The following is a 21,332-nucleotide window of genomic DNA, read 5'->3' on the forward strand; positions in this document are numbered from 1 at the left end:
TCCCCATTTACTCGATATGACTTGAGCTGTTATTAATGATATCCCCATGTTTTTAGCGCTAATGGAACTACTAGTCAAAGAAACTGGCAAGCGGATACGACTAGTTAAATGACTCAAATCCAACATCAACCCGTACCGAGTGCTTTACTAAAGTCAATTGAAAAATGAAAACTGTGTATCTGAAAAACTGAAATAAAATTCAACCACTAAGCAACAAAATATGAATGAACTGATATTTCACATACAGTATCGTGATCGTCAAAGCTTAAGACTCTTTAGTTATAATCGGTCACAAGGACGAAATGTCAGTTACAAATTCTTTACCACAGACAGGGCTTATCCATACACAACGCCGTATGAACTGACATTTCACAGATGGTACCGTGAAAACTTAGAACTATTTTCGGTTTGAATCAGTTGTGAAGAACAAAATGCCGAACTGATACAAATACAAAATGACTGCCTACTTGAGCCCTCCAATGCCACTTGTTCATGCATAAATCAATCTCTCCAGCGATGGCCACAGTTAGGGTTGCAGCAAACAAAAAACAGTGTCATACCTTCCTCACCTCTAGATGTAGCCTGAATATACATAGAATTATAAAATTAGCAACGCAAATAGATATTTATAGGGAAAATTTCCGATTAGTACCTTGTACTTTGGGCCTAGTGCCACTTTGGTCCCCAAATTTTAAAATGCGACAATTCAGTACCCAAATTTTAAAAACATGATAATTCAGTACCTGCTGCTAACTTGCTGATAACCAGCCATTAAGTAGCATTTGAAAAAAACACAAATGCCCTTCAAGTGTCATCTAATTTTCTTTATCAACCATCCAAACATTGACAAATGATTGATTAAAAACACTTGAAGGGCATTTGTGTCTCTTTCAAATGCCATTTAACGGCTGATTAACAACTATTTAACGGCAGGTACTGGATTGTCACACTTTAAAAGTTTGGGTACTGAATTGTCTCATTTTAAAGTTTGAGAACCAAAGTGGCACTAGGCCCAAAGTACAGGGTATTAATCGGGAGTTTTCCCTAAAATATAGCATTTTAGGTGTAGTGCAGAAACATGTAAACCCACATTAAAGAACTCTTGTATTACAAAATATTTAAATAAATCTTTTATCAAGAAAAAATATTTAAATAAATCAAGTGCCAATATAAAACAAAATGGATAAAACAAGCTGTTGCATCTAAATTCTTAGGTTTAGAGAGGTCGTACAACATTTTTAGCAGATCAAATCGGCTCGCACTTGAAATTTTATGTTGGTACAGGTTTACTAATAAGGTCGTCTAGCTGAGGAGACTTTGCTAAATAATTCTTGGTGCTCCCACGATCAAAAAATGTTGCCTTTTTGCTAGTAAGGCTCAGTTTTGAAAGAGTACAAATACAAATACGTAGAGTGCAAAACCTTGTATCTGCATATATTTGTATTTGTACTCTTCCCAAACTGAGCCTAAGGTTGTCTAGCTGTGGAGACGGGCAAGTTGATAAAATTCCATGGAAACATTCCTGCTGTACTTACAAGCAAAAAATAGTTTCCTTTTTGCTCCCAGAACTAGAAACAATTCCATTAAAATGCTACCAAGCACTGCCTAAATATTATAACCTAGGTATCTTCCACATTATGATATGGTTGGCAGATGGGATCCCAACAAGACTTTCTTTGGGGGCATTTTTCAAAAAAAAAATCTATTGAAACTTTGGATGGCTGTTATAACTTAGGGAAGACGCTAATACAAGATGGCATAAGTTTGACTAGGGAAGTGAACATGAACTATTAGAAAGTCCTATGCAGTAGTAGAATGTGAGGCTGTCAATAGAGAACAGTATGCTAGTCCGGTCATTCACTGGAATCTAAACCAAGGAAACTTCCGCATGGCTAGTATGTTTAGTGCTCAAAAGGACCCCCTCAGTTCTTGACATTTTTTCCCCCACCCCCCAACACAAAACACAAAGAAAAGAAGCCTAATTCCATGAAAAGATTCAGTCCAAAAACCAACCCCATGTGTTCTAGATAAGCTCTGTTTTATGGGAAACTTTCAATTAAAAAAAAAAAAAGAAAAAGGAAAGGAAATATTAGAGGGCTGTTATTTAGGCTGTATTTGGTTTGTCCTACCTTTTCTTTCAAACCAAACACGACCTAAAAGGAAAAACTCTAATCCAAGATAATGTCCCCAAGTGGAATCCTTCTCTAGTCCCTCCTTATTGGGACCTAGACCTCTCGTAGGTTTTTTTTTTCTTTTTCCTGATAATAGCACTCATGATGAAGTTTAAATAGAGTAGCTGGCATGTGGGTGTTGCCTTAACACCTGGATAGGATGTAATATTTTTATTTTTTTAATGAAATTTTATTTTATTTTTACTATAAAAAAAGTCTAAATAGAGAAGTAGATAGCCAGACTCGGCTAAGGGGAGTACAACCGACAAGTATATCGACAAGGACTCAAGAAGCAGTCAATACTCAAGGAATGCATTCAAATAAAAGCTGTGAAGTGGATCAAAATTTTAAAGCTCTTTGAAGCTTTTTCTACTGAAGACCTGCTTAGTGGAGTGTGATAGTGAATATTCTTACACATAGGACTACAGTCTCTTCCCATTGAGTCCCACCAATAATAGGAGAGGTTAAACTAAACATTGCAAGGTGCAGCTTGGTAAAGGAAACTTGTTGTGGAGGGGGACTCGAAAGTGGTTGTGAAATGGCTGCAACACAAAACAAGGTCCATGGCATGTTGGGACTACTTGAAGGAGATGAGAGCCTTAGTGAGTTAGTGTCAGAACTAAATGCAAGTTTTATATGGACCTACAGATCAGCAAATGTGTTAGCTAATGCCATGACCAGATAAAGGGTGAACAGGGTTTAGATGTTTTGTGGTAACATGCTGTTTTGGAATGGTAGAATACTGATATGTTTCATTCTATTGCCAATGGGCATATTTATACAGTAGGCTACTGCAATAAATAGAAAGAAAAGAAAATAGAAAGAAGAAAAAATAGAAAGAAGAAAAAATAGAAATAAGAGAAAATAGAAAGTACAAAAATAGAAAGAAAGAAATAGAAAGAAAAAACTTTCTAAATCAATCATTCCACAATCCTAGGAATATATACAATTCTATTTTCATATCTGAACCAGTAACCCCATGTTTTCCAACACTCCCCCTCAAGCTGATGAATAGAGATCCTCCATTCCCAGCTTGGCTATAATTCTCCGAAAGTCTATACTATTGAGCCCTTTAGTAAGTACATCGGCCAGTTGTCCTTTTGTAAACATATAGGGAGTGCAAATCAACTTGCTGTCCAGTTTCTCTTTTATAAAGTGTCGGTCAATTTCGATGTGCTTCGTCCTGTCATGTTGAACAGGATTGTGAGCAATATTGATGGCTGACTTGTTGTCACAATATAGTTTCATAGGCTCTTCTTGTGGAATCTTCAGGTCTTCTAAAATTATCTTCAACCAGAGTAATTCACACACTCCTTGTGCCATAGCCCTGAATTTTGCCTCTGCACTTGACCGAGCCACTACATTTTGCTTCTTACTCCTCCAAGTGACTAAGTTTCCTCCTAAGAAGGTACAGTAACCAGAAGTGGACCGTCTATCTACAGAAGATCCTGCATAATCGGCATCTGTATATGCTTCAAGAGTCGGTCCTCCATTTCTTCTGAATAAAATTCCTTTTCCTGGATTGGCTTTCAAATAGTGCAGAATTCGATGAGCAGTCTGTAGATGAACTTCTTTAGGATTATGCATAAACTGACTTATTACACTTACAGCATATGCAATATCCGGTCATGTATGTGCAAGATAAATGAGTTTTCCAACTAGTCTTTGGAACATCTCCTTGTCTACACTTGCATTCTCGTTGGCTTCTCCAAGTTTATGATTGGGATCTATAGGCGTGGAAGCTGGTTTACATGCCATATTTCCTGTTTCTCTCAAAAGATCAACAACATACTTTTGTTGAGAGATAAAGATGCCTTGTTTAGAATGTGCAACTTCAATTCCGAGAAAATACTTTAGTCTCCCCAAGTCTTTTATCTCAAATTCTCTGGCAATGCAGTTTTTCAATCCTTCCTTCTCCTTTTTATCATTCCCAATAACGATTATATCATCCACATAGACTAATAGTGCAGTAACTCCCCCTGAGGCTGTGTGTTTGATAAACAATGTGTTGTCACCTTGACTTTGCTTGTAACCTGTACTCAGCATTACCTTCGTAAACCTTCCAAACCATGCTCTCGGAGATTGTTTGAGACCGTATAGTGCTTTCTTCAATCGACAAACTTTGTTCCCTTTAATGCCTTCTCCAAAATCCGGTGGAATGTCCATGTATATCTCCTCTTCTAGATCACCATGGAGAAACGCATTTTTTACATCAAACTGTTGCAAATCCCAATTATAGTTAGCAGCCAACGACAGTAACACCCTTACTGTATTCATTTTAGCTACTAGAGCAAAAGTCTCCTAATAATCTACCCCATAAGTTTGTATATATCCCTTGGCTATCAGGCGTGCTTTGTACATTTCTAATGACCCATCAGATTTCCACAACTTTCCATGTGTTGTTTTTTTCTAATGCCTCCATTTCCACTCTCATGGCTTTTCTCCACTCCTTATTAGAAAGCGCCTCGGCTAGAGTATTAGGAATTGGAATAGTGTTAAGGCTGGCTAGAAAACTTTTATGGGATTTAGAGAATCTTAGGAATGATACATATTTGGCTAAAGGGTACAATGGGTGTTTGATACATTCCCTGGTTTCTTTTCTCAGTGCAATAGGTAGGTCATACTCATACTCAGACTGTGAAGGTGTAGGTTCAGGTTCTAAGCATCCCTCAGTTCCAAGATTAGGAGTTGAATCTTGGACTTGCACAGGTTGAGGATCTGGATTTTTCCTCCTAGAGTAAACCTGCATATATCTCACATTATCATGCACATCATTTGTGGGGTTAACAGTGTCCGAATTTGGTTCAATGGTCGAGTTGTTTGACTCTTGTTGAGACTCGGGAATGTGGGGCTCAGAGGAATGTGACTCAGAGGGATGTGATTCTTGACGATTGAATGTCTGTGAGGAGGGTAATACATCTAGGGAGAGTAGATCCGATGCCTCATCTTCCATTAATGAGGGCTCCCCCTGAAGATAAGGTTGAGTGAAAAAAGATTTTCCTTCCTCAAATGTGACATCGATGGAGGTGTAGAATTTTCTAGTGGCTGGATAATAACATTTATAACCTTTCTGAGTTGGGGAATATCCCAAGAAGACACACCTGATTGCTCGTTGGTCTAATTTTCCCTTATTATGGACATGAACAAAGGCAGTGCAGCCAAAAATTCTTGGTGTGAGATTATTTGAGGCTCGAATATCAGGGTAAAATTGAGAAAGGACTTGTATTGGGCTTTGGTTGTCAAGAACTTTAGATGGTAGTCTATTTATGGTGTAGGCAGTAGTAAGGACAGCTTCCCCCCAATATTGTTTTGGCACCTGATTTTGAAAGAGAAAGGCTCGGGTGGTTTGCAAAAGATGGCCATTTTTTCTCTCAGCTACCCCATTCTGTTGGGGAGTGTTAACACAGGAGGATTCATGCACAATGCCTTCTTTCTGAAAAAATGGGGACAAACTCTGATTAAAATAATCTGTAGCATTATCCGATCGAAACCTTTTAATTCTCACACCAAACTGAGTTTGGACCATGTTATGAAAGTTGGGAAGAATCGTACCCACATCAGATTTACACTTGAGAAGAAAAATCCATGTGACCCTAGTGCATTCATCAATAAAGGTGACGAACCATCTGGAACCAGTAATGTTGGGAATTTGAGAAGGGCACCATATATCCGAATGAATCAAATAAAAAGGAGCTGAAGATCTTTTATTGCTGATTGGGAAAGAAACCCTTTTGTGCTTAGCAAGTTCACAAACATCACAATGAAATGTTTCAACATCAATTCCTTTAAACAATGAATGTTTTTAAAATAGGAAATGAAGGATGACCAAAACGGAAATGATGACGCCAAATTAAATCTTTATTGGAGGTAGATAAGAATGACTCGTGTGTGACATGCATAACAGTGTGAGATGATTTGCTAGTTGTTTCAAGGTAGAAGAGTCCATCTCTTTCCTTAGCAAGTCCAATCTTCTTCCCCGAAACCTGGTCCTGAAATACACAGTAAGAAGGGAAGAACACAACATTGTAGTTCACATCCTGGGTGAGTTTATGTATAGAGATAAGGCTAGTGGATAACTTAGGAACATGAAGCACATTTTTAAGTAATAGGGATGGAGTAATTTGAATATTCCCAATCCCTGCCACTATGGTGAAAGAACCATCAGCAACAGAATTTTTTCTATTACTAGGACAGGGTGTATAGGTGAGAAAATGTAGTGAAGAGGGTGTCATGTGGTCAGTAGCTCCAGAATCAAGAATCCATGGAAAAACACTAGCCGAGGCATGTAATCCTAGAGATAAAGACTCACCTGAGAGAGCAAGAGAGGTAGAACCACTTCCTGGTTTCAAGGATTTCAGGAAGCACCTTAGCCTTTCAATTTCTTCATCATTAAATGGTCCCTGACTTGAGTGTTTTTGCTACAGGGTTGTGGAGACATTATGGGCCTGTTGAACTCCTTTTGAAACTCCTCGATTTCCCCATTCCTTGCTGGATGTGGGAGGTTTCCCATGAAGTTTCCAGCACCGATCTTTCGTGTGTCTGGGCTTCTTGCAATAGGTGCACCAGAGGTTATCGTTAGTCACGGGTAGTTGTGTCACGAGCCAAGTTATGATTGTTCTCACCCTTTGAACCACTGTAACTTCCTCCCCTTGCCACCATGGCTGAGCCTTCGGGATCTTTAGGCTCAAGCATGATTCCACGGCGGCTTTCCTCAGCTCTGACAAGGGCTATGACTTAGCACTTCTTCTTTGCCAAGAATTTGTATTCGGACCTAATCAAATTCAGCATTCAGTCCGACCAAAAAATCATACACCCTATCTCTTTCAATAAAATTCTTCAAGATCACAGCATCATCTGCGCACTTTGTCTCAAGAACCCGATAATGATCAAGCTCATGCCATAAATTTTGCAGCAGATTTGCATACTCTGTAACACTCCCGCTCCCTTGTTTGGCCGCCACAGTCTTCACTTTGACCTCATAGACACGAGCAGCGTCATGGGCTTTGGAATAGGTTTGTCGAACAGCATCCCAATTAGCCTTTGCAGAGGGAAGAAACATACAAGTATCACTGATCTCGGGTGTCATTGAACTCCACAACCATGACATAATCATAGTCCTCTTCGTCCCAAGCATCAAAATTTGGCTCGCCCAACCTTGGTCATGTTCCAAGGAGGTGACTAATTTTTCCTTTTCCCTTCAAATAGGTATGCACTAGTTGTGACCACTTCAAGTAATTCTGGCCATTCAGTCTATATGTTGCCTGAATATTCTGCAAATCACCAGTGTGAGGATGAGAATTTGTTGCTCCTTCATCGGTTTGGACGGGAGCACTTGTTGCAGTCATGTCGGACATTGTTAATGGAGGAAAAATAAGTCCAGCAGAGAAGGAGAATAAAGGAACACTTCTGGTTACAGATCAGCACTGAAGGCCAGAAGAGAAAAACACAAAAAACTGGCAATGAAGGCCGAAAAAATCTCAAGGTTGACAAACCTAGAGCTCTGATACCATGTTTTGGAATGGTAGAATACTGATATGTTTCATTCTATTGCCAATGAGCATATTTATACAGTAGGCTGCTGCAATAAATAGAAAGAAAGAAAAATAGAAAGAAAAGAAAATAGAAAGAAGAAAAAATAGAAAGAAGAGAAAATAAAAAGTACAAAAATAGAAAGAAAGAAATAGAAAGAAAAAACTTTCTAAGTCAATCCTTCCACAATCCTAGGAATATATACAATTCTATTTTCATATCTGAACCAGTAACCCCACGTTTTCCAACACATGCTTTAAGGAACTAAATGTAAAGGGAGGAGCAATGGCCAGCCTCACTAGAAGAATGCATAGATTCTATTCTGCAGATGGTTGGCATATTGTACATATTCATTCTTTTGTTCAATTAGTAAAAGGGTTAATTACTTAAACATACCTTGTGGTTTCACTAAACCACTTGAATATATACCCTGTGGTTTCCAGAACCACTTATACTCCATGGGGTGGTCCCACTCTCACTTAACACAAATAGCCCCTCCATTTGTGAAATGTTTTGGGCCGTTTGCACTAGTCTAATAATTTTATTAAAATTCCAATTTTACCCCCCCCCTTTCTTGTTTCTTTGAGATCATTCAGTAGAGGTTACTGCAGTGATCTAAAAGGCGTGCCTAGGCACACAGGCGAGGCACATTTTGGGGTATGCACGTCGCCCAAGTCCTAGAAGCACCCCTTTCAAAAGGCACACGCCTGGTGCGCCTCAGCCCAGGCATGTGCCTTTTTAAATTTTTGCGCTTTTTTGCTGTTTTTTGAGTCTAATGCCTGGGCCGAGGGCTCTACCCCCGGACCCCCAACCACACCCCTCGAGGCAAGCCTGAACAAGTCTATGTTAGGGTCTGAAATTCTTATTTCTCACATAAAAAATAATGATTTTATAACTTTCATATCAAGTAGCTAAATTAAAAGCATACATTTAGTGAACCAAACAAGCAGAGAGCATTTCCTAAGTGGATAATTATTATCCAGGTAAAATGCCATGGCATTGCTTCTGCACTGTGCATTAAAGAAAAAATACTAGGTCTCCCACAGTAATTATTCCACACAAATAATCTGTGGGTGCTAGTTAAATATACTCTCTTACCATGTTTGCTTTATACTTCTCTAATAAAGCATTTAGTCCAATTTTAGTATTTTTAATCCTATTAATTAATTTCTTTTATATATTGACATTTTAAATAACTGAAAGGAGTTGTGATGCTTTTACACTTCAAGAGGATTATCAAAGCAACCATCCCCCTTTTCCTGTGATACACAATACCAGCATTATCATAGGACATGGGACAAGTGAGAAGTATTCATCAAGTGTTCACTAGTGTCTGGCAATGTCAACCTCTAAAAATCATGACATGGCCATCCCATAAAATGAACAAGTTAAAACAAAAGCAAAAATATGATAAAAAAGTATTTGCACATTATGGGACATGCAGATTCCCATCACACCTAGTCCCTAAATGCCAGCATCTCCCCCTACCAACCAAGAAAGGAAAAATAAAAAAAGGACTTCATCTTCGGGCACTATTTTCATAAGTTCATCTTTGGGCATATCAGCATGCTGCAATAACTTAAGTAACAAGTGTCAGCACTGCAAGATTATTTTCTAAGGTGTCCTGGTAATGCTACAAGTGTCACATAGTCACTAGACAAGAGTGAATAATGCCATGAATAATAGATTCCCAATCCAACATGGAGCAAAAAAGTTTGCTGACTGCAAGCATATAGAATCACCATACTAATACTATCTGTAGGGGAAATTCTATCGTGGCCCCAAATAGTTTCTAAGTATTACCAATTTTCAGTTAAACTCCCATATGATTTTTCTGAAGATCATCAGTTTCAGTGATAATATTTCCCTAGATATTGCACCTATAGCCTCAGTATAGGATTAATCATGGTTCCTAAAGCAATCATTTTTGCATTCAATGGATGTCTTAACAGTCTGCTTAGAATTGTTTCTAGCAATTGCTAAAGCTTTAATATCATACTAGTACTTAATTCTTTCTGTCACATCAATTTTGAACATGGCTCATTAGAGGAGAAGCCTAGTAAGAAATTTATGTGGAAGAAAAAGTATATATATATATATAAAATTTACCTGGAAGAAAACAGCTTCCCCATGATTACATTGTGCACATCGAACAGATTTTGTACGAGGAAGAGTTGGATCCGCAGCTACATCCTGCAATACCTGAGTGCGCTCACCAACAGAATGATGTATCTCGTTTCTGTAGACACAGTTGTTATCAGCAACTTCCTGCAATAAAAAAGAAAGGCTTCATCAGTTACTCCATTGTCCTCCACATATACAGGAGCTGATCCCAGGTACTCTACTTGACTGCACTCAAAACGTAGTTTCTATATGAGAATTTATTTTCTAGCATGGAAATCAATCCTGCTAGAATACTACGTAGATTTTTTAGAGAAATATTAAATTTTTCTTTAGTTGATACATATTATACATACCTAAAGACACACCTCTTCCCTAAAAACAACATAAAATCATGATGTATGGTAAGATTCTGAAAGAACTGTAATGAAAATTATCAACAAGACATCAATCATTAGCACTTTGGTGCAAAAGCTGAAAATGTAGAGCCGATTCAAGAAGAGGAACCATGGTAGTTGATAGGAAGGCAAGAAATATTGTTGGTAAAAGGCTTGAATCATGCTTGTCAAGTTGAGTTCTCTTTACATCTTTTGGCCTTACATTTAATACATTTGGTACTAACTTATAAGCCCCTATGGTTGAGCTGGAGGCAATGAACTTTGATGGTACATCAGCACATTTTGAGACTTCAGCAGCAAGGAGCAGGGGAAAATGATTCTCAAAAGTGTCAACTGACCAAAAATATCAATACTTGTAGTGTCTAAATGGGGTAACAGTCATTGGCTAACTATGTTATATATTTAGTGTTGCCACAGAACTACTTTTTTATATAGAAGATAAGCTTGGAGGTTATGGAACATTGGAACCATCACCTGACCTTGAAAATAAATTATAAAATTTACAATGATGCACATATACAGCAAAAAGAAGTTCATCACATTGAAGTGACAGGAATACGTATACAATCTTCAGAAAGAAAATGAAAACCTGCTATAAATCAACGAGTCTAGGAAGTCATCAGAGTCATGATAATAGCGTCCATCTTTAGGAGTGAAAAGGTTTTGTAGTGAGAGCTGTACAATAACCACAAGCAAAAGGAGAATGTCTTTATAGTTGGGACAAGGCATGGGTAGAAGTAAGAAAATAAGAAATGAGTTAACACTAATTATTTAATAGTGGATATGGCATTAAATAGAACAGAATGGCAAAATAGGATTCATGTAACCGACCCCATATAGTTGGGATAAGGCATGGATGTTGATGATAAAAAGGTTTCTGTGACTAAGGTTGAAACTCAGGCAATATGAAAAGAATTAAGAGGTGGCAAGAAAAACGGGTATTGAACAGAGTCTAGCTTCCTTTTTTTGGGTATTCAGTGCTATGCACCATTAACAACTTCCCCCCTGACCCCCTTTTCCCCAAAGTGCTGGTTGCAGGATTTGATTCCACATCAATGCTGGAACAAACCAGCTAACACACCAACGAGCCAGCCCTCGGTTGGTTGAGTCTAGTTCCCTTAATGCCAAAGGAGAGTGTCTTTATCGAAACACACAAGAAAATCATAGTGGAAACTGGAACATAAAGCTGAAAAAGGAATTTGGCTTCAAGCTAATGACAAAGCCTTTCTTCCTGATAGAGATACAGAGACTATTTGATTCATGGATAATGTTCAGGTCATATAAGTTGGTAAAAGTCAATCTACATAATTGAGAAAGGCAAGTAGGCGAACATTTGGTATCCATAAAACTCCGCTTTGGACATATTACATGATAACTTTTCTTGTAAGGTACCGATAGCACACCCAATTTTCTCTACCGATAGATCTATGGTTCCTAGGCCTGATGGATTCACAATGGCTTTCAATCAAGATTGTTGCGAGATAATTAAAAATGACTTGATGAAAGTGTTCAAGGAATTCTATAGAAGGGGAGTGATCAATCCAGGGATGAATTCAACATCCTTAGCATTGATCCCAAATAAGCTAGGAGACTTCAAACCTATAAGCTTAGTGACTAGTATCTATAAGGTAATTGCCAAGGTATTGTCTCTAAGGCTTAAAAAGGTGCTCCCCTCTATTATTTCCCAATACCAAGGGGCCTTTGTCCAAGACAGACAGATTATTGATCAAATTCTAAGTGCAAGTGAATGTGTAGAGGCTCTAAAGAGGCTAAAGAGGAAGGGAATGGCAATTAAATTGGATTTGGAAAAGGCCTATAATTTAGTGGACTGGGATTTGATTAACATAATGAGAAGGTGTGGGTTTGGGAATCTGTGGTGTAAACGGATCAGAGGTTGTCTGCAAACATGCCATTTTTCTATTTTAGTGAATCTGCAGTTGATTTCATTGAAGGGATCAGAGGCCTTAGACAAGGAGATCCACTCTCTCCCTTTCTCTTTACTCTGGTGGCTGAGGTCTTAGGCAAGTTAATCTCAAAAGCTAACTTGATGCAATTGATTAAAGGTTGGACAATAGGGAGAGAGAGAGTTTTGATTTCACACTTGCAGTTTGCAGACGACATCATGGTTTTTCAACATCCTTAGCATTGATCCCAAAGAAGCTAGGATACTTCAAACCTATAAGCTTAGTGACTAGTATCTATAAGGTAATTTCCAAGGTATTGTCTCTAAGGCTTAAAAAGGTGTTCCCCTCTATTATTTCCCAATACCAAGGGGCCTTTGTCCAAGACAGACAGATTATTGATCAAATTCTAATTGCAAGTGAATGTGTAGAGGCTCAAAAGAGGCTAAAGAGGAAGGGAATGGCAATTAAACTGGATTTGGAAAAGGCCTATGGTTTAGTGGACTGGGACTTTTTGATTAACATAATGAGAAGGTGTGGGTTGGGAATATGTGGTGTAAATGGATCAGAGGTTGTCTGCAAACATGCCATTTTTCTATTTTAGTGAATGGCACTGCAATTGATTTCATTGAAGGGATCAGAGGCCTTAGACAAGGAGATCCACTCTCTCCCTTTCTCTTTACTCTAGTGGCTGAGGCCTTAGGCAAGTTAATCTCAAAGGCTAACTTGATGCAATTGATTAAAGGTTGGACAATAGGGAGAGATAGAGTTTTGGTTTCACACTTGCAATTTGCAGACAACATCATGGTTTTTCAACATCCTTAGCATTGATCCCAAAGAAGCCAGGATACTTCAAACCTATAAGCTTAGTGACTAGTATCTATAAGGTAATTGCCAAGGTATTGTCTCTAAGGCTTAAAAAGGTGTTCCCCTCTATTATTTCCCAATACCAAGGGGCCTTTGTCCAAGACAGACAGATTATTGATCAAATTCTAATTGCAAGTGAATGTGTAGAGGCTCAAAAGAGGCTAAAGAGGAAGGGAATGGCAATTAAACTAGATTTGGAAAAGGCCTATGGTTTAGTGGACTGGGACTTTTTGATTAACATAATGAGAAGGTGTGAGTTTGGGAATTTGTGGTGAAAATGGATCAGAGGTTGTCTGCAAACATGCCATTTTTCTATTTTAGTGAATGGCACTGCAGTTGATTCCATTGAAGGGATCAGAGGCCTTAGACAAGGAGATCCACTCTCTCCCTTTCTCTTTACTTTAGTGGCTCTAGGCAAGTTAATCTCAAAGGCTAACTTGATGCAATTGATTAAAGGTTGGACAATAGGGAGAGGTAGTGTTTTGGTTTCACACTTGCAGTTTGCAGACGACATCATGGTTTTTCAACATCCTTAGCATTGATCCCAAAGAAGCCAGGATACTTCAAACCTATAAGCTTAGTGACTAGTATCTATAAGGTAATTTCCAAGGTATTGTCTCTAAGGCTTAAAAAGGTGTTCCCCTCTATTATTTCCTAATACCAAGGGGCCTTTGTCCAAGACAGACAGATTATTGATCAAATTCTAATTGCAAGTGAATGTGTAGAGGCTCAAAAGAGGCTAAAGAGGAAGGGAATGGCAATTAAACTGGATTTGGAAAAGGCCTATGGTTTAGTGGACTGGGACTTTTTGATTAACATAATGAGAAGGTGTGGGTTGGGAATATGTGGTGTAAATGGATCAGAGGTTGTCTGCAAACATGCCATTTTTCTATTTTAGTGAATGGCACTGCAATTGATTTCATTGAAGGGATCAGAGGCCTTAGACAAGGAGATCCACTCTCTCCCTTTCTCTTTACTCTAGTGGCTGAGGCCTTAGGCAAGTTAATCTCAAAGGCTAACTTGATGCAATTGATTAAAGGTTGGACAATAGGGAGAGATAGAGTTTTGGTTTCACACTTGCAATTTGCAGACAACATCATGGTTTTTCAACATCCTTAGCATTGATCCCAAAGAAGCCAGGATACTTCAAACCTATAAGCTTAGTGACTAGTATCTATAAGGTAATTGCCAAGGTATTGTCTCTAAGGCTTAAAAAGGTGCTCCCCTCTATTATTTCCCAATACCAAGGAGCCTTTGTCCAAGACAGACAGATTATTGATCAAATTCTAATTGCAAGTGAACGTGTAGAGGCTCAAAAGAGGAAGGGAATTGCAATTAAACTGGATTTGGAAAAGGCCTATGGTTTAGTGGACTGGGACTTTTTGATTAACATAATGAGAAAGTGTGGGTTTGGGAATATGTGGTGTAAATGGATCAGAGGTTGTCTGCAAACATGCCATTTTCTTTTGTTTTTGGAAAGCCATTCATGACCTGCTACCAGTTTTCTCCCCTAATATCAGGTATGACTTGAACTCTGGTAACTCCATAAAATTTTGGGAACAAACCTGGGTGGGGAGTGCCCCTTTAAAGGATCAGTTTCCTTTTTTATTTGCTCTTTCTGATTTGAAAAATGAGCTGATCTCGTCTTTCACCACCCTGTCCTCTTCCACTTCTGGGATTGGGTGGAACTTGGGTCTAAGAAGGGATTTGAGGGACTCAGACCTCGATAGTATTTCGAGCCTTATTGCTCTTCTTGATAACGTTGTCTTAGACCCCACTAGGGCGGATTCTAGAATTTGGACACCTACCCCCAGTGCCATCTTCTCTTGTGCTTCGTTCTTCAAAGTCTTAAGTCAGTCCACTAGTCCTACCTTCCCTACTTTCCCTGTTGGTGAGGTTTGGTGCAGAGCAATACCTCCTAGAGTTGGTAGTTTTTGTTGGGAAGCCTATCTGGAAAAAATCAACACTGGTGATCTACTCCAAAAGAAGAGACCCAATACTTGCTTGTCACCTCAGTGGTGTGTTCTGTGCAAAGCGGATGGGGAGACTGGTTTTCACCTACTGGTGTCTTGCCACTTTGCAAGGTCAATTTGGGATTGGGCTTACTCCTTATTTGGATGCAGCTGGAATCCCCCATTAGATTTACAGGGCCTTTTCTCCCCTTCCTTCTTCAGGTGGCGGATAAAAAGGGGAAGGATAATGTGGAGAGGACTAAGGGCTACAGTATGTTGGACACTGTGGGAAGAAAGAAACTCCAGGATATTCTCCGAAACCCAGAGAGGAGCAGCAGATCTGAGGGCTATCATATATATTAGGGCGATACAGTGGCTGAAATCTTTGGAACTATTCACAGATTACACTGTGGATGACATGTTGAGGAAGTGGGGTGAAATTGCAAATTGCACACAGACCAAGTCAGAAATGAATGTGGTTTGGACTCCCCCACCTGGTGGATTCTTGAAATTAAACTTTGATGGGTGTAGTAGGGGAAATCCGGGACAATCGGGGATTGGGGGTGTTTTTAGGGACGAAAATGGGGTCATCTCTACCATGTTCTCAGGCCCAATTGGAGTGGGTGACTCCCTTAGATCTGAGATCTTTGCAGTTATGGAAGGAGTCCGGAAAGCTAAGGAGTTGAACATCAAGAAACTCATAATTGAAGGGGATTCAGAGGTGGTGATAGGGTGGCTGACTAAAGATCAAAATGGTTTATGAAAGTACAATAATGAGAGGAGGAAATTCAAGTGGCTGGTGCGGGAGATGGAAGTTAAGACATGTTGGGTTAAAAGATCGGCTAATTCCCTAGCTGACGGTTTAGCTAAACAAGGGGCAGAAAGGGATTCACTGTTTTGGGCTAAGCTGTAACTTTAGTGTCCTCTTTTCTTTTTTCCTTTCATGAAGCTCTTTGTGGCTCTTGGAAGATAAGTGTGTTTGTCTTCCTCTTGTAAATTCTTTATTGATGATTTAATGAAAGTGTTATTGATCAAAAAAAAAAAAGCATGCCATTTTTCTATTTTAGTGAATGGCACTGCAGTTGATTTCATTGAAGGGATCAGAGGCCTTAGACAAGGAGATCCACTCTCTCCCTTTCTCTTTACTTTAGTGGCTGAGGTCTTAGGCAAGTTAATCTCAAAGGCTAACTTCATGCAATTGATTAAAGGTTGGACAATAGGGAGAGGTAGAGCTTTGGTTTCACACTTGCAGTTTGCAGACGACATCATGGTTTTTTGTGATGGGGGGGAGTCAAGAAAGTGTAGAAAATCTAAAATTAGTTGTGAGGCTTTTTGAGAAGATCTCCAACTTGAAAATCAATTGGTCAAAGAGTATAGTGGTTGGCATTAATGTGGAGTGCTTTGAGATCTTTGGCTAATCTGTTGAGTTGTGAAAAAGGAGATTGGCCTTTGTGTTATTTGGGATTACCCCTTGGTGGAAACCCTAAATCGGTTAGTTTTTGAAGTCCAGTAGTGGAAAGGTTTGAAAAAAGGTTGGCAAGTTGGAAAATGAATTATATTTCATTGGGAGGGAGAATCACACTGATTAAATCCACTTTGTCTAATCTTCCAGTTTATTACATGTTGGTTATTAGGATGCCTCGGTTTGTTATAAAAAGAATAGAGAAGATCATGAGGGATTTTCTGTGGGAGCCTAGGGAGGGGAAAAAGGATCATCTGGTTAAGTGGGAAAAGGTGAAACAGTTGAAAGGGGAAAGGGGTTTGGGAATTGGAAATGTAAAGTTGAAAAATGTAGCCTTGTTAAGTAAATGGCTTTGGAGGTTCCCTAAAGAAAATGAGAAGTTATGGACTAGAGTTATCTCAAGTATCCATTGGCTATCCATTGGCTGTCAAGCAATGGTAGGGATGCGAGCTGTCTACAAAACGCCACCTTGGCTGCTCCCTGGAAGGCCATCCATGATGTTCTTCCTTTGTTTATCTCCCATATAAGGTATGGTTTGGTTTTGGGTCAGAAAATCAGATTTTGGGAGGACATTTGGATAGGGGATTCTCCCTTATCTGAGGTTTTCCCTTCCCTTTTTGCTCTTTCTAGTCTCAAAGGAAAACCTATTAGTGATTTCACCGATTCCTCCTCTTCACTTTCAAATTTGAATTGGAACTTGGGCTTTATTAGAAACCTAAGAGAATCTGAATTATCTAGTGTCTCCGCTTTGATTACCTTGCTGAACTCAATGGTACTGGGGGATGGTAGTGGTTCAGATTCTAGAGTTTGGGCACTCAATCAGTCTGGATCCTTCTCTTGCAAATCTTTCTTGAATTCTCTTGTTGCCACCTCTTCCTCTCCTTTCCCTGTCAAGGAGGTTTGGTTCTGTCCCATACCACCTAAAGTCAGTGTCTTTTGTTGGGAAGTCTTCCATGGCTCCATTAATACTTGTGATCTGCTTCAAAAAAAAGACCAAATTGGTGTTTGTCCCCAAATAGGTGTCCTTATGTAAGCTGGTGAGACTGCCTTTCACCTTTTAATATCCTGTTCTTTTGTTAATCATATTTGGGAGTGGTTCTCCCTTCTGTTTGGGTGCAGTTGGATTTCTCCTGCTAATCTGGAAAGCTTCTTTAGCTCTCAAACTTTCAAGTATTCTAAAGAGGCAGAATCATGGGAAGATGCACTAGAGCTGCAGTGGTTTGGACAGTTTGGGAAGAAAGAAATCTGAGGATATTTAAAGATAAAGAAAGAAGCAAAGAAGTTGTGATTGAAATGATTACTCTAAGGGTGGTGCACTGGGTGAAGACACTAAAATTGTTTGCTGATTTTAAGATAGAAGACTTTTTCAGATCATGGGGAACAATTGCAAGTTCTGCATCTAGAAGATCTGTTATAAATGAATCATGGTCCCCTCCGAATGATGGGTGGAAGAAACTAAATTTTGATGGCAGCTGTTTGGGAAATCCGGACCCATCAGGCATTGGTGGGGTAATAAGGGAAGAGAATGGAAATGTGTTAGCCGTGTTCTCAGGTCCTAATCAGCATGGGGATGTGGAGAGTTCAGAAATGAAGGCAGCAGTACTTGGTGTTGAAAAAGCTAAAGAAATGGGGATTTACAGATTGATTATTGGAGGGGACTCAAAAATTGTGATAAAGTGGCTGAAGAAAGGGGAAGGAATAATTTGGCAGTTAAGAAATGAGCTCAGGCGATTCAAGCAGGCTTCTAAAGAAATGGTGATTCAAATAAGGTGGATTAGAAGGTCATCTAACAGCATGGCTGATGGCCTTGCTAAGCAAGGAATTCAACGACAATCTATGTTTTGGGCTATGTTGTAGTTAGTGGATCTATTTAGGGTTACCTTTGGGGCTGCGATGTAATTAGTGGGATATATTGGACTTTTTGTCCGCCCACAACTTCTTGTTGTACATAACTTTTTAAATTAATGAATCTATTGTGTTACTGATAAAAAAAAGAATGCTAGTTTAGGTCATGTTCAGCCTCCATCTGATCAGTACAAAGTATCTAAATATCGAAATTTAATATTTGCGATAGCTTTGTCTCACATCCGAGACCTTTCACTGAACTGGTCGTGCAACAGCGACAATCAATGAAAAAGAGTAAGCAACGCTTACCCGCATTAGAAATAATAAGTAGAGGGTCTCTGAGTGCCGTCTATGTAACAAGGCGAACATGAATATTAGGGCTTAACAACTAAAACCGACTTGCAAGGCAAACCACATCAAGAATAAAGAAATCAAGAAACCCTGAGTCAAAACAAGAAGAAAACCAACTATACGAGGAGAGAAGAAAAGAAGGGGGGAAAGGAAGGGACCTGATGATCGCAGTTTCGACAGGCGTAGAGGAGAATCTTCTGCTCCTTGTCTTCCTTTGGGTAGAGAATGTTGTTGCTGATATTTTTTTTTAACAAACGATGTAAACAAATAATAAATAAGAATATAAAAGATGAAATGGAAAATATTATCAACTGTAAAACAATGTAAACGTAAGAGAAGATGGAAGATGGGCGGGAGGATGGACACTAACCACTCACGACAAAACTTCATAGTACTCATTTTGGATAGATGAAGTGGAGTTCTGCTGCAAACCCTTCTTTTTCTTCTTTTTTCCCCGCTATCTCGCGAGCTTTTTTAGTTCAGTCTGTCACCTCGCTTCACCTGCTCTCTACTCTGAGAAAGGAGTAAGATGTAAGCAAAGCGAATCAATACTTCTATTTAGTCTGGGGAGACTCTGGTTTTGATTTCCAGATGTATCTTTAGCGTTGGGAAAGTTGATACACTGATACACATTTATACTGTAGGAGCGGCCCGCCTACTCACACCGACCTCACAGCATGTTAGCACATCGAGAACTCCCTATTTGCATGTAATTATTCGAATTTGGATTACTTTAACAGGCTGTGCAACGAATGATGAGATTCCGAGACCGGATTTGCTCCGTACATAGGGCGCCTCACACGCACATCTTAACTTGAAAACATCTCCCGTATTTGTAAGTAATTTCTCACGGGAGATGTTCCAGGCGCCCACAGATCCCATTCCACGCCAAAAGATGCAGGCCCATGTATTTAAATACAGGCGTGTAACCTTATCACTAGTTCTACGGTTCGTGGCACATTTAAAGTGTTCAGTTAAATCTTGCTCAATTCGATTTAGTTCAGATTGCATAAATATTTCATCTAAATTCGATTTAATATCTCTTCAGATTTAAAAGACATTTGATCAAACATGAACGCTTTTTAGAACCGATTTTTAAGAAAAAACACATGTTTTCAAAATCAGTTTTTTACAAAAAAAAATGCTTCTGTCACATAAACAATGAGCAACACTGTTGTTTGGTAAGGTCATTTTTATCACCATTTTTCATATATGTACTAATATGTAAGCACCACATAGGATACACATCAGTCAACCATTGGGGGAAATGACGATGCATGAAATGCCAAAAATGTCAAATTTAGCATTTCATACATTGGTGGAGTCCTGATTTTTGAGGCATGTCTGATTTTTTAATAATCAACTGAACCAAACAATGAGATACATGAACGTTTATTGAAACGCCTATGGATCCGACATAGCACCATTTTTTTTTTGAAAAACGGTCACGATTCCAAACATCCTCTAAATTTAAATGATATTAATCCAATCAACCTGGGTTGGATACAGACTTATTTCTTATTTATGACACTGCGGAAGCCAAAAGATGGTTGCATGGAAGATTATAATAACACCCTGTAAGGTAATATAGTAATATAAAGTGGAAAGCATGCCAATCTCAAAGTCTGTTTCATATCATATGAGAAAAAACGTTATCCCATACAGATGACAATACACATTTTTTAAAACCAAACAATAAATAAGAGGCTCTTCGGTTCAATACAAATACCTTCACCGTTTATTTTTGACCGCATAGTCATCAATCATTATTGAGTAAAAAAACAATACATAAGATGGTTCATTTGATTTGCAGTTGGAATTGAAATTAAATTGAAATCCTTTGGAATCGAAATTGAAATGATCCATTCTCATAGTCTATTAATCTATTTGATTCAGACAGGAATGAAAAACAAGAACTGAAATCAACAGGAATGGGATTTCATTCCTAAGAAAGGGACAGGGAATGGCTATTCCCTCAAATGGGGGAATGCCATTGCTAGAATGAGAATGGGATTCCGCTTCCATCTAACTAAACAGTTGAATTTGGAATAACCCATTCCAATTCTGATTCCAGATCCCTGTTCCCAGGAACCAAACGGGGCCTAAAAAGTCATTTTACTGGTTCCAGAGACAGGAAGCCCGGATTTGCCGCTTGCCACGCTGTGTAAGATGCTACATAGCCCGTGTTCCGTATGTAGTACAATACAATTGCGTTTCATTTGGGTTTAGAACGGGCCAAAGGATTTTGCTTTGCGTTCGTTAAACCTGTGGCTGTGGCCCGTCACATTCCAAAAAGTGGCTGCTGCTGTAGTAAAGGTCTTCTGGAATGGAATGAAAGGAAAAATATCATCTTAAAGGTCTTCTGGAATGAGCCCCACACACGCTACGGTTCCACTTATGCCGCATTCTAAAACCAAACGAAACATGCAACCCACGGGCAGAACATGCCTTTCATTTACAAGTTTGTTTCTTATTTATGGTAAAAGCAATGTTTTTTGTATTCTTTTTTACAGGAACAGTAGAGCCAAGAAAGCTTCATTTTTTAGATTTATGTGAGAAACAGGGAAAGTTTATTCTGCTAAGTGGGTAAATAACTTTCTCACCTAGAGGTAAAATATGGGACAAAAATGCCCCTTTCAATAATAGATTTTATGGGTAAAATGGACATTACCTTATTTAGCTAGGAAATAAAAGAACATGGATAAATACACTTAGCCAGGTAAGTGTTTCCCGGG

The 21,332-nt window shown here is 38.9% G+C and overlaps 1 protein-coding gene across 1 annotated transcript; it reads right to left on the reverse strand.

Moving 5' to 3' along the window:
- Positions 1-221: 221 nt before the first annotated feature.
- LOC104605091 (DNA-directed RNA polymerases II, IV and V subunit 9A) lies at positions 222-19,377 on the reverse strand. The gene is made up of 4 exons (XM_010269706.3): positions 18,968-19,377; positions 18,756-18,831; positions 9,810-9,968; positions 222-582 (listed from the first exon to the last, which is right to left on the reverse strand). Exons 1-4 carry the CDS (start codon positions 18,994-18,996, stop codon positions 502-504), a joined length of 345 nt encoding a protein of 114 aa, XP_010268008.1. The 5' UTR covers positions 18,997-19,377; the 3' UTR covers positions 222-501.
- Positions 19,378-21,332: the final 1,955 nt, after the last annotated feature.

This window comes from Nelumbo nucifera, chromosome 4 (assembly GCF_055504915.1).
Source record: "Nelumbo nucifera cultivar China Antique chromosome 4, China Antique-T2T, whole genome shotgun sequence".
Taxonomy (NCBI): domain Eukaryota; kingdom Viridiplantae; phylum Streptophyta; class Magnoliopsida; order Proteales; family Nelumbonaceae; genus Nelumbo; species Nelumbo nucifera.

Coding starts and splice junctions, on each gene's coding strand:
- LOC104605091 (XM_010269706.3), bottom strand. CDS start 18,996: ATGAGTACTATGAAGTTTTGTCGTGAGTG. Junction 18,832..18,967: donor ATGAAGTTTTGTCGTGAGTG/GTTAGTGTCCAT, acceptor AAAAAATATCAG/CAACAACATTCTCTACCCAA. Junction 9,969..18,755: donor GTCGAAACTGCGATCATCAG/GTCCCTTCCTTT, acceptor TTTTTATTGCAG/GAAGTTGCTGATAACAACTG.